The 14,400-nt window shown below is 41.3% G+C and overlaps 1 protein-coding gene across 1 annotated transcript; it reads right to left on the bottom strand.

The window, feature by feature from the left end:
• Positions 1-10,037: 10,037 nt before the first annotated feature.
• Positions 10,038-14,196, bottom strand: LOC147893315 (uncharacterized). Its single transcript, XM_087386185.1, has 7 exons — positions 13,867-14,196; positions 13,274-13,511; positions 12,980-13,170; positions 11,487-11,722; positions 10,862-11,105; positions 10,516-10,623; positions 10,038-10,346 (listed from the first exon to the last, which is right to left on the bottom strand). The coding sequence occupies exons 1-7, from the start codon at positions 14,182-14,184 to the stop codon at positions 10,227-10,229; spliced, it is 1,455 nt and encodes a 484-aa protein (XP_087242311.1). The 5' UTR covers positions 14,185-14,196; the 3' UTR covers positions 10,038-10,226.
• Positions 14,197-14,400: the final 204 nt, after the last annotated feature.

Raw genomic sequence — 14,400 nt, 5'->3', positions numbered from 1 at the left:
GCTCTAAAGTACAAGAAGGTGTCATACACCTTGATCCCACATATGAAGCACCTGATGTTGAGGACCAGAAGCCACAGGAGCAATCACAGAGTGCTGAGGAGGAGCAGACACAGGAGCAAAGACCTGCTGCTGATGTTGAGGAGAAGGTGGAGAAGCAGCAAAGAGAGGCTTCTGGGGCAGTGGAGGAGACAGGATGGAGCACGGACAGGATGGAGCAGCAGAGAGAAGATCCTCCAAAAAATGTAGAGCAGCCTCTGGATGAAACTGTACATAAATAGAAAATGGATGTTAGAAATATGTTCTACAGATTCAGCTAAACAATTCTGTACAAAATCTTACTTGATTGAATACAAAACCTTTCTTTATGGAGTATGTGTGATCTCAATTTTAAAATTTTCTATGTCTTTGCATTTAACTGAGCTCTCTCTTCTTCTGAGTAACTGCAAAAAAGCAATATGAATTAGAGTGGTAAATTAAACTAATAGCAATGCTTATAGAGACTAGGATAAATCAGATGGTGTACCTTTCTGTTCTTGTAGATAAATAAAAAGTCATTTGAGATAGAACCTTCAGTCTCAAACAGAATGTCACTGCGTAATTGAGCTAGGGAGCAACATTCTCTTAACGAGATACTGGCTACCACATCACCATTCTCAAGAACATCAATATCAATAAGTTTATTATGTGCACCAAACGACTCTTCATCTTGGTCCATTGGGACAAGCTTTGAACCTAGCATTCGACTGCGCTTGTAATAAAAAGAGAAAATAAAATTTTGTGATGCAACCATGTACTTCAGTTGCATAGAAGGTTGGACCACCTCACAAAACACTGAACTACATGTCTTCTTATCCCAACCTTTATCCAAAAATTGTGGCATGCATGCCGAATTTGTTGCTTTAACTGTGAGCATTGTTTTTGAAACCTTTACTGGAAAGGTATTAAACAAGTCTACAAAAACTGTGAGAGGCATGCACAAAGAAATTTTTACTATCCTAGTGGCAATATTGGGCCTCAGAGCTTTCTGTACTTCTGTAAAAAGCTTCGCCCTATATGCCTCTGTAACACTAGAATGTGGGTGAGGCCAATCCACCGAATTCCACGCCGGAAGGTCTTGTTTTATTAATACACCATGTGTGTTAGCTTGGTCCAGCAACTGATAAAAATGATCAGTAAAAAATATACCCGATTGAGCTAGCTCTGTTGCACATCGACCTTGGTATTGTTGTTCTCCTATCGATCCATGCAGAACATCTATAAATCCCAGAATACAATCGATGTTTTGCCATGTCTCATACGATGAAGGATATAAATCTGAAATAAAACAACACAAGAATGTCAATAAGTTAAGAGAGAAAGCTTCATCTTAAAAATCCATACACCTCATGAAGGAAAAAACCACAATAGAAAAATATACAATTAGGCCTGTGTTGCGGAAGATTTTTTGGATAGTCTCGCAAGACAAGTTCTTTATGCATGTACACGTGCTGAATCAAAACTTCTTTCACGGATATCTTCCCTTTGGTGATTTTAAAATCTCGTACTCTTCCCTTCCACGATGCCAAGAAAATGTTTTTTGTCTGGGGTCTTTTTCTTTTGCTAGGTTGCATGAGCACCCATGCTCCTTTCGAAACACTAAACCTTTCCCAAGTTCCTTCTGTTTTGACTGTACTTGAATTCTCTACCGACGAAATAGAAGAAGCAGGTCGACGGGGTAAGGATGTTTGGTATAATTCTGCCTTCGTAGCATTATCATCCACAGAGCGTCTTGCACAAGAACGGCCGTGGTTTTGGTTCACCATGGAGATTTTCTGAATCTGTAACAATAGCAAAGTAATGTAACTAAGATAACAATTTGAAGTTTCAAGAAAGAGAAAGTGGGCAAACAGACAGTTGACGAGAAACATCTTACTCTACGCCAAACAGGATCAAGGGAGCAGTTTTGGAAAAGGAAGGCAGTTGCACAATGAGGCAATGGTGTAGAATGGTAGACCTTTCGCACGAAAGGCGGCACAATATTTGAAAATTCAAAGGAAGGTGGAAGCGGGAAGGATCTTGTCAGATAAAATGTCAGTTTAGATTCTATCTTCTTGTCCAAAGATCTTCTACGAATAAAAAACCAATCTCCTCATTAATGTCGCACGCTTGTACTTACATAAAGTATTGTTTCTTTTTTCTATTTTCTCTTATTTTCGTGAATTTTCAACGTTACGTTGGCCTTCTATTGATTGGTTGAGAGCTTATTTTTCCAAACCGTAAAAGGCCCCAAAATGAGCTCCCTTTTTTCCTAATGTTTCTCTTGGAACTTATTCATAATACACGGGCAAAGCATTGTTTATATCATCTTTTTCTTTTGGGAGGCTTCAGAGTGGGCTATGTAGAGTAGCTAGGGCTTAGCCATTCCACTCTTGGATTTCAAGAAAGCTTATGATAGAGTAGATTAGGGTCCCTAAGAGGGAACCCTTCCATGCCTTGGTTTTTCAGATGCTTCAATCAGAGGGGTCTCTTCGTTATACAGAATCCAAATTAGCCCACAGCTAGGTGCTTATTAAAGGGCCTTTTTGTACCTCTTGACCCTACTGTACTTCTTACTAAAGCCAGGAGTAGCTTTTTGAGTTGTCAGACTGACATTCGTTGAGTCTTCCCTTAAGGTAGGGTGATGAGATCTTCACATTGAGACATCGCTCAAACTTTATAGCTCATTTTGTAGTGGTCCATTGTCATAGGTAGGCCCTACTAGGACATAAATTAAAGAGTACAGCTTGTCCTATGTAGGCTGCCCACATGCAATTCTCCCATGTACCCAACAGCATAGTACTCCCTCCTCACATCCTTCCTTGGATACCTGCATGATGAGGATAGAGGGGGATGCACATAGTGTGGTTGATATTGCAACTGGAGACATTGTTATTAGAAATGGATTTGGAAAGTCTCTACATGAATGGATGGGGTGATTCATTGTCTACATGCTTGACATCCTCATCGAGTGGAAGTAAGTATACCATTTTTTCATATATTTCATGTAGATTTGGATTATAAGATGATGATTATCACTTTACCTATTCAATTTTAAATGTTGTATGGATATAATATGAATGATGTAAGAACTTATCATTTCCCAATTAGAGAAGAAGTTTGGAGTAGGATGGAGCCACCCTATGCTACACTTGGAGATGCAAGAGCTCTTAAAACATTGGCATGAAGATGCCACTAAAATTAAGTTACATTTGAACTCGATTTCTTGCATTTAGTACATTTTGGAGAGAGAGAGAGAGAGAGAGGACCTGTTGAAGTAATGGGTTAGCTTTAGCATTAGCACAGTGACTAGGGTTATTAAAGCAGGACTGTTGTTAGCAGTGGATTAAAGCAGTGACTCATCATTAATAAAGCAATGGGTCAGCATTGTTATAGCGATGGGTTATCGTTAGCAAGATAGTGTGTTGATATGTTAGAAGTCGAGGCATTAGCATTAAAGCAAGAGGGGCGTTAATATAACAATGCGATTAGCATTAATTTTAGTGTAGTGGGTGGTGAGTCATCACTTTAGCCATATAGCAGCAATGACTGATGTTAATTTTAGCACAGTGGGTGGTAAGTCATTGCTTTACCTATATAGTAGTCAGATTGGGTTAGTCATTGCATTATCAGTCGCGCTACGTTATTCTTATAGTAGTGACTCAAATTTTGTTGGCCTTGTTGAGGAATCTGACTGACTGACTATTTTCCATGTGTGCAAGTGCATGTGAAGTGGTGCGGATGATGCGGTGGTGAAAACGAAAAGTATGATGATGGGACTTTGGCCACATGCAGGTGAGTGTGTGACTTGGTGAATGGAGTGTAGGTGAACACATGGAGCCTAGCCACCTAATGGAGATGGGTTGAACCCTTGTGGAGTGGAGGACTTGTCAATGGATGGCGAGGACTCATTTTTACCAAAAGATGATGTGGAATGAACCATACCCTATTCTCACCTACGATGTCTACGCCCTATTCTCACCTAGATCAATTGCATGGATGATGGACTAAAAAACTTAAGACTTAGAGTACCTGCAGGCAGCATACCTACTTAGTGCACCTGTAAAGAGTGTCCTTGAAGCATGCATAAATAGGTTTGTTAGTTCGTTGGTATCAAATTGCTTCAACTGAGCAACTTTCTTAACTGATAGTAGAACTACCTGAAGCTCAACATAAACTTGTAGAATCCATCGAGTCCCTAAGGTTCTTACAAGGGGATTGGTGCTTTCTTTTGATGTTTATGGTGTAGAGACAACGAAATTTCTTGTGGGTCTACCATATTTATTATTGATGTCAAAGTAGAAGTCGAGGCTGAGTTTGATGGGGCATACTTCAAAACCCAGCGAGCCTCACCCTTTCCTTTGAGCACAACAAGTTGCTACCCCCTTTTTAGGAACAAGTTCTTGTGTAATTGCTACAATTGCTTGTGTAGTTGATTCTTGTAGCATGATCATGTGAGGGTACAAGGGTGTTTCCCATGGTCGTGTCTTGGCCATATTTTCTTGTAAGGTTTCTTCAGTAGGTTATTGTGTGTCTACCTATTTTTTAGAGGCACCTATTCTTATGGTACCACTCTGACCTTTGCTGTAGATAATGCAAGGGGTTGAGTGGCACCAACAGGGGACTTGTGTGCCTCAGGCACCCATATGAGGTTGTGGCCCTAGTAAAAACCCTTGAGCCTCTAGCAATCGCTTGGGTATCCACCTGTATTTAATCGTCGTGGATGTAGGATGGAAGTGGCAAGGTGAAGCTGTATTCTTACTGTGGTTTGACGTAGTCTTAGAGGTTGAAGCTAGGAGGATTGTCTCCTTTGGGAGCCAATAGAATTTCTTTCCTTCGTGTGTATTTGGTGTAGCTACAATAGGTCTATTGCCCTGAGCTATAGCTGTAATTATATTTGAACTGGCTGTTGCAGTAGATGAGGAAGCTTTTGTTGGGGCCATTGGGATCATGGGATGTTTGTTGGCCTTTTGTACTACTAGAACTTATACCATAAGCATAGCAAATCTTGTGAAGAGCTCGACCAACTTGACTGAGACAAACAACTAGGATCATGTGGACTAAGGTAATACCTATAAATAGAAGTATTTTGAAGGTAATCCTTATTTATACCTACTTTCATTTTCCAAGTAATCAAAATTTCATACACACATCAAACCTCCATCTTTGATCTCTAGATAAACGCACTACCACTTGTTGGTCCACCATAGCTAGCCTTATTGCAATTGAGGCATGCATATGATCTTGATTGAGTTGCCTAGAAAGTTCCCCACCAGACAACTATCCACTCAATCTCAGATGCAACACGGCCACACTTGGGTGAACATGTAACACAATAGTTGGTTCTGTTACGCAGTGAATAGTAAATGTTGACCTAGTCTTTGTGGAGAACTTGATGAAGGCTTATACATTACCCCAAATTTTCAACATTATTGATGAATTACTTATGGATATGGTCTAGAAGAGATCATTGATCCTTTTTCAGACAGAGTCTACAACAATCAATGCATAAGCTCCTTCTTAGTCTCAACACTAACTAGCAAAATCTAACTATTGCATGTTGTAATCCTTACGGTACTAACATGTCAATTAACTAAAGATGCAATATACATAAAAAATATTGGGATAAATAAGCCACTCAAATTCCAAGGGCAGCCAATGGAGACACTGAAAACAACCTTAGGTGAGATCAAGCATAATGATATCAAGGATAGAACCTAGAAAGAGTAGAAAAATAGATGAGAAAGGTGCAAAGGCAATAGTCATACACATAAAAAATATTCATAGAAATTAATGGGATAGGCAAGCCAAACAAATTCCAAGGGCCAATGAAGGCATTGAAAACAACCATAGGTAAGATCCACTTTAATGATATCAAGGATGGAACCCTAGAAAAAAATTAGAAAATGGATGAGGAAGAGGGAAAGGCAATACTCTATCAGGGATAAGCATGCTTCAACTATGAAGGTTTTACACCTGATGCAAAGTGAAGATTTAATATTCAATGACATGGTGCAAGCACTTCTCAAAGAGATGAAAAAGATTGAATAGCCCAAGAGAATTAGATAAGGCATTTCTTGCAGGTAAATTTCAACATGCATGTAAAAGTGAGCATTATTTGCTCATACTATGGTTGAATGGATCACGTTGTTGAGTGTTGCTAGAACAACAAATATGGTAGGGATCTAAAGGAGGAGAACAAGGTCACTTAGTAAAGAAAATATGGTGGAAGAAAACGCTATAATATCATCAATAGTATTCAAAAAAGCTCAAGCTTATTACGATGATAAATCGATCTTCTGAAGAATTGTATTTTTATTATGGGAGTATTATGCTTGTTGATGGTGATAGTATTTCTTTTAATTTTTTATGTGTTGGTACCTCTTGATGATAATATTTTGCTTAGTCGTTGATAGAGGAAGTTGTATGTTGCCTTCCCCTTGCTCGTTTGGAGGGGGGATTGAAGGCACTGATTGTCCAAACTCGTAGTGAGTTGATGTGATTGGACCATAGTTGGGTAAGTAATTTGTAATGAGGTGGTAATGTAAATATGTGATGAGCTAGCAATCAAAGGAATAAATAGTGAAGTAAGCAATGATGGAATTGAGGGAGATATTCACGTGAAGGTAGCGGTTGCAAGTGGAAAATTGTCAGGCAAGAATCTCAAGTGGAAGTCTGCTTTAGCAAAGAATTCGAAAGATCTTGGGAAGGCAAAGCACATTCACCAATGATTTGCCACGAGCAAAATTTGAAAAGTTCAAAGAAAGTTTATTTGTCATAGACTTGAGACATTCATCTAAAGGGGAAATGGTATTATAGTTGGCCTTAGGATCTTGTGTGTGGGTCAATCAATACACATGTGAATACATGGGAACCATAAGGGGCGAAGTGCTAATCTAAAATTTGGTGCTACCGATGTTTACACATAACCAACACTGGTAGCGTTATCGAAGCTACCGGTACATAAAGGTTTGGTGATCGGCACCCCACGATTGGTATGGCATACCCACCCTTCATTGGATTGGAAATCAACCCCTTGACCTCGTCATGGTCCCACAGAATCTTGGTTGTTCAATCCAAACTATTTTCTTGTTCAATGGTTTTGGAAAAATGGCACCTGATGGTGGGCCATGGGCGCTTTGTCGCTCTACCTCACCTCGTCCTTAGTATGCTAGCGTAACAAAGGAGGGTATACTGGTATGTGCTCTGCGCTTGTGAAATGGTAGCTCCTCGAAATCCTTCTGTACCAGTATCCCTGTACCCTCCGCGAGGTAGTGTCTTCCTGGAATGAATCCAAAGCAGGTAGTCCATGAGTAGACCACACCATTTGCTCAAGGTTGGTGCCAGTAACGATTGGGCAAGGAGAGGACTTTGTGGCTCATTTCATAAGCTACGATTTCAGCCGTACCGAGACCTCCAATCATCCTGCCAATGTCCTTAAAAGTATATTTGAATTCAATTCAAATTCAAATTAGCCTTTTTCTAAGAGGTCAAATGTTATGCATCTAAGCATTGGAAACACATTGGGTTCAAACATCAACTTATGGGAGTTTCTTTACAATCCCTAAGTGGAAATCATAGGTCAACATGAAGTTTGTTAAGTGAGAGCGTTCTCCTTCTATAGAGTAGGAAACCAATAGTGAAGGACACTATGACAAGTGACAATTATAATCGTTACATATGACACCACCGAAGGATGACATGGCAACCACATGGCATGAAGCACGAGTGAGTGAAGAAATGGATCTACCACATGTTGCATGGGGTGTGCTTGGTTTTGTCAGCGTCGAGGCTGTCTAGCAATAAACGTGTGAGTTGATAGACCTCTAAGGCCAACTCAACTACCCCAAGCTTGGAGACATGCCTTGCCTAGATACATGAGCAACAACGAAGCATGACTTACGCTCCCCAAATGAAGGATCCAACGACCACAAAACAATATTTTTCAAAGACTTTAGACATTAAAGGACTATTTCATCTTACAATGAGCTTAGCTAAAGCTATAGGATAGGTTGAATCAAAACTTGTTGACCATGTTAGGTTGCACGTACTCTCTCAATCAATAAAAGTTACGACAGAATGCACAATACTCCATGGGTTTACACACGCTCATTTTTCCATCTCATATTGACTTTTGTGGTGACGAAGTGAAATAGTTTAGAGTTATCAATGTTGATTGGATTGTAATTGAATAACTTAACTTTATAAAGCTAGACTAGGTCTCGCAAGGAAAACTTCGCAACTCACACTATATTATTGTTTTTCGTCATCCTTTCACTTTTAGTGAATCAAATTTTAAAGATAAAAAATGCTTGGTCGAGTATAAGTCGAAGTCTCTTATTAGCTAGACATCTTATAGAAGGTTCATTGACCAAATTCTTTGAGAGATGTATAAACTGTGTAAGGATAAAAAGGGTGTTTGCATGCTCAGTTCTCAATGGTTGAAATTTGAATCTACAAAACGTCAGTGGTTGTGAGAATATTCGCTCTGACTGGAAACCTGGACCTTTGCATGGTGACTTCTTTGATTAAAAATTGAATTTTGTTATTGCAAGTGCTATCTGTGTACTAAATTTTAGCAAATACAAAACCGAGAGGAGCCCAATATATCTCATAAGGTCTCATGGAATTTGATATTTTTGACAACCTTTGCTTGGTAGTCAGTCTTAACGTATTAAAAGATTGTTTTTATTACAAGAAGCAATTTGGGTTTGACACTTAGAAGCTTGTTTGGAGGCTTCTAACAATACACATTATCTATGTTGGGTTACGAGGATCTTCTACATTTCAACCTTAAATGCGATTTTTGGAGCTATAGCCACCATCCAAGAGCCTCCACCACTAACCATTGTTCATCCACTATGCAAGTCATCTTAGTGGGCTCCTTGCTTGATGGTGCTTTAGGTTGAGCATGGTTTGCCTATAGTTTTTTAATCGCCTAGGCTTTTAGCTTCTTTTTGAGAGTACAAGGGGCCTTAAAAATACAGGACTGACATGGAGGACCTATATGTGAGCTTTCATAGGCTGAGACCCTACACTACTTTCTCTATGGAAATATTTTCTTAATTCGACTTCTAAGTCGAAATTAATCCACCCTAACCCATTTCCATTTCCTCCCCTTAGCTTGTCCTATCCCATCTCGTCCTTCACAACTAGTTACTAGTACTTCATTCTTGGTCTCTCCCTCCACTTCTTGTCGTAACAAGCACTTCATTAGAGGATTCATGGTGTCTTCTCAACAATATACCTAGATGAATCCAAAAACATTCTTAAACTCATCCTCTAAAAACACAACATAGTGCAGTTTCAATCTCACGAGAGTCACTCATAAGATTGAAAACCATAAACTCCATCACGCATAGCAAGGACTAGCTACTATGACATCCCCACTGATGTCATCAGTGCCCAACAATGGGTGTAGACCATAGTATAAAAGTATGCTCTCACACATACAAATCCACACACCCACACATACTTGAGCATCCATTTATACAAAGTCTTCGTACTGAGTTTCTGTCGGCACTCCGGAGGTGAAGGGCACTCAGCCATGACGAAGGCTAGCACTAAAGGAGAAGGCTAATAAAAAAATAGTCCAAATCTCTTTATTCAAGCTACAACTGCTTGTGAAGTCCAAATGATTTCATTTTAGTCTCTCCCAAACGAGCATCTAAATTTAAATCTAGCTGATAGGGCAACGCACCATTTAAGATAGAAAGAATTATCGCAATACCAGCAGGCCGCAACTTGGACGAAAAACTTCACAACGTGAAATTTGCATGTCCGCTAATACGGCAGAAGCATATACCTAGATGAATCCAGGAACATTCCCAAACTCATCCTCTAAAAACACAACATAGTGCAATTTCAATCTCACGAGAGTCACTCATAAGATTGAAAACCATAAACTCCATCACGCATAGCAGGGACTAGCTACTATGACATCCCCACTGATGTCATCAACGCCCAACAGTGGGTGTCTTCTCAACAAGTTTATGTCATGACTTATGGAATTCCACAAAAGCTCATCAACAAAGAGAAATCCCTTAACAAACGTGTTAAACGAGGTAGAACATAAATTCTCAACACAATTTAAAACTTTTTGCTATTCTAAAAGATTCTCAATCAAACATAAAATGTTGGCTACTTATTTTGGTATTTATTCTCTCTTAGGCAAGCATCACCTCTTTCGCTGCATGCAAAAAAAGTTCATCTCAGGAGAGAGCAAGATTTTTTGTGGTTGGAAGAGACCCCTCATACTTGCATCTCACGATGTCTCCACGCTGAATCAAGTGTGGTGCCCTCGGGGGACCACCTTTTTGTGGACGAATGTCCTGCAGCAAACAATGCCGATTTAAAGATGAAATACCATTTGCAGCAAGGTATTTGGTAGCCAGCAGAGAGAAGTGTTGCTAGTTTTCCCCAAGTGTTTGACCAAGGGTGTGCGAACCATATTATTATGGCGGACAGTAAACTAAAGAAGAAACTGAGAAGAAAGAGAACCTGATCGAAGATCGCTGTAGGGATAGCCAGTGTTGCGCATGCATTCGGGGTGTCGACAATCCCTGAAATTCTTCCCTCGCAGGGACAGCAAGACAGCAGGAGATATACCTGCCACATGTTTCCAAACAGCCAAGGTCAGTGCAAATGATGGAAAAAGTTGCAAGTTGCTAGTAGCTGGTAACAATTATATAGCTGCTAAGAGCTAAATGCTCATTGTCCTGAATAATGGGTAATTGTATGTACATTTTTGACAATATCAAACAGCCCACAAATTAAAATAAACAAGTGACACCGCAACACAATACAGGATTGCAGCCTTGAGTATCCATTCATGGAGAGAGCTTACCTGCTCTTTTGTGTATCCAAATTTAGACAGGTAGTCGATAGCATTCAAAACTGCCCTTTTGTAGGCAACACTGGCATCAAGGTAGTGTTGGCGACCACTTTCATCCACACTCACACCTTCGAAAACCAACCACTCAGCAAAGCGTGGCTCCAAGGGTCCAATCTCGAAAATAGGGTTTACATGCAGCTTTGTAGGTCCCATTGGAGTGAGGTATTTTTCCATGCCCCCACGTATGATGTCGCATCTGCAGTTGATCGTATTAGAAACCGTCCACATACTTTGTCATTGCAGTTATATTCATTTAATATATTTGGGAAGATTGGGACGTTGCCTAGATTTTTTAATTAGCATCAACAATAGCTAACTTTGCAGAAAAGTTAGCTATTGCAAGCGCTTGGAAGGAAGAATGATACTGTGATGTTGGTCTTTAAGATGCTTGATAAGTCTGATGTCTCCTGGTGAGACAGTCCTGTAACTACTAGTTCTAATATATAGTAACTTTTTCTTTCCCACAAAAAGGGAAAACAATGCTAACTTTTAAATATTTCCAATAAGGGTGTAGGGCTCCATTTAAGATACAAGCAAACAACCACAGCAAGATCAAGGATTAGAAGTTCAGGAATACTTGAGCTCAACATATCCGCTCATCTCGATGGCACCACAAAATGACACTTCACCGTCCCCTTGAGAGAAATGCATGTCCCCCATGCTAAGATTGGCCCCTTCTACAAATACAGGGAAGTACACCTTGCAGCCCCGACTGAGGTTCTTTATATCACAGTTACCACCATTTTCACGGCCAGGAATAGTCCTTGCAGCCTCAGCTGCTATTTTATTCCATTTTGGAGTGCCAGCTTCAATCTACAGGAAGAAACCAGGGTTTAAGCTGTTAATATGCAAATGAGTCATCTCTCTCTCTCTCTCTCTCTCACACACACACACACACACACACACACACACACACACAAGAAACCAGGGTTTAAGCTCTTAATATGCACATGAGTCATCTGTCTGTCTGTCTCTCTCTCTCTCTCTCTCACACACACACACACACACACGCACGTACGCACGCACATTTGTAAAAGCTGTCATTGGGAGTGGACATCTATAAAAGTCTTTCAGCACAGCTCTTATGTATTCACCTGGATCATTTCCTGCAGCTTTCAGTCTCGCGTTCACCCAAGAGACAAACAAAGACTCATGGCTCGTTCTTCCCCCATGCAGTTTTGCAAAGGGCTAGAGTTAGAGACAGGCAAAGCAATTGTAAATGTGGGGCAACATCTGCACAACAGAGGCCATGTTCCAGAGACAATTCAAATCGGAGCTTTCAAATGCCCAATACTGCAGTACAAATGCAAATTGCTTTCAGGACACAGCTCTTGTCCTTATTTTTCCTTCTTCCAGCCTGACCCCTCAAAAGAATTCTGACTGCAGCTTCACACCTGTGTGTAAGCTCATCTTGCAACATTGCAGCATGCATCAAGTCCACTGGTGGTTTTACATCAAGGTTTTAGCACATCAAGTACCTGTACGAGACTCTCTATTTCATGTATGACATACTTGTATGGACAGCATGCAAAGGGAGAGAGAGAGCGCTCTGAATTGGATCCACAATTATTTACGCTTTGAAGCTTTGCTGGCCATATGGCTCCATGATTTATAAAAGAGAAGTGACTTACCAAACATGCAAAAATGACAATGAACTACGTCTGGTCATCTTGTTCAGGCAGGCACCCCTCTAAAGACCAGTCCACCAGCGAAACTAAATTAGCCAGCTAGACTTACGTTACGTGATCAGAAGCTACAATTATCGCAAAAAACGTGACCGTATTACACTGTCCCTAAGCTCAGGCTTCCAGCATCATGACTGCCCTCATTGTTTGGAAGATTTGATCTTATGCATCAAGCAGTCATCGATAGTTCCACACTGTCGGCATTTTTTCACTTTCGATGTTTGCATAGTGTCAACAGTTTAGCTATGATTACTCAGGGAAATCTTGGCAGTTGGATCATCCTTGTTTCCTTGCGCTGGTCGCTTGCACACTACAATGGCGAATTCCCGGAAATTTAATAAACTGTGAATCCTGGGGATATCGAGAGGGCAAGAGACGCGAGTACCTGTCCAAGCAGCGCACCCTTTTCTGTCGGGAGCAATGCCAGAGGTCTTGTATGTAAAACCCCTGCTAAGGTGGCAGCCTTGGTTCCATTCTCTACCAACTCTCTCTCTCGTTTATTCCAAATTTCAAGAAGCTCCTGTGAGGGAGCGGTGCCGATAAGCCCAGGATGTATCAATCCAGGGAAACGAACGCCTGCGGGAAATTCAACGGAAAAAGCTTATTTCAGGGTGTGTCTCTTTGTAGGACTTCAAAGACTACAATTCAAGCCAAAGACTCGATTGAACACGAACGGCACCTGGAATGTGACGGGATTGTGCATATATTCCCTCAAAGTACCATATCGCCTTCGTTGCATGAGGAAAGTGGTCCGTCAGAAAGCCTCCGCCATTCTCCCGATCAAAAGTCCCGGTAAAACCCCACTCGTCGCCTGGAAGAGGGCCTAAATTACAAATTTCCACAATGAGAATGTCGCCTGGCTGAGCTGGAGTGTCTTCAGAATCTGTTACTCTGATCGGGCCACTTATGTTATGCACCTGCAAGATATGGAGCTCCGGTCCTGCGCTGATCAGACATTGCTACTTGTTGTGATTGAGATTACTTCAGTGAACTGGTTATCGCAAATTGGCTTGCTGTGTCTATAATGGTGTTCCTAGATCATTCATTCTACGACAAGTTATTCTCCCACGCAATCCAAAGCTTCGTTGAGCTACTCGTCGTCTGTGGTGCTGCCGCCAATTACAACAGAAAATCTTATTGCTTCCGCCGAGGCAAACGAATGATGATGCGCAAATTCACACAAGCACCTACAGTCTACAGTAGACTGGGAGAGGCATTGAATAGCCAATCAGTGCGGTCCAAAGCATTTGTCTAACGAAGGGTCGAGCCTACCCGGGAGAGGTCGACATGCTTGATGTCTTCAGCGGAGTCGTTATCGGCGATCTGGCCACCGGTCCAGTCAACCATCTCGACGCGGAAGAGCTCACCGGAGGAAACCTGAGCAACGGGGGGGATGTCAGGGTGCCAGCGGTTGTGGAGGGGTTGGAGCTGCTCCCATGGTTTCTTGAGAGGGTCAACGGAGACGACAGTGCGGGGGGTGGGGGGAGCCATAGAGCAAGAGCAGGAGGAGCTGCGGCAGAGAAGAAGAGATAATAAGAAGAAAGAGACTTGAAAGAAGCAGCAGAAGAAGCGGGTCTGCCACCTTGGCATCCACGCCCCTTACTCAACCCTCCCTGGCCACGGTCACGTACCAGGGCAGTAGCCCTGGCCAAGGGTCTTCGGAAAGGGTGGAGTTTTTGGGCTTGGGTTGGGAAAATGGGGATTTCTTTGGTATTGGCCAAGTTTGAGTAACTGCCAAGTTTGACTAGTTACTGGAATCCCTATGGTTAGGGTTGGTCGAGAGCTAGTTGGGTGGTTAGTTATAAC

Source organism: Dipteris shenzhenensis, chromosome 15 (genome assembly GCF_047967505.1).
Source record: "Dipteris shenzhenensis isolate YYH24624 ecotype China chromosome 15, Dip_SZ_1.0, whole genome shotgun sequence".
Classification (NCBI taxonomy): domain Eukaryota; kingdom Viridiplantae; phylum Streptophyta; class Polypodiopsida; order Gleicheniales; family Dipteridaceae; genus Dipteris; species Dipteris shenzhenensis.
The sequence above is the reverse complement of the archived record's forward strand: the minus strand, read 5'-3'. Positions and strand labels throughout refer to the sequence as shown.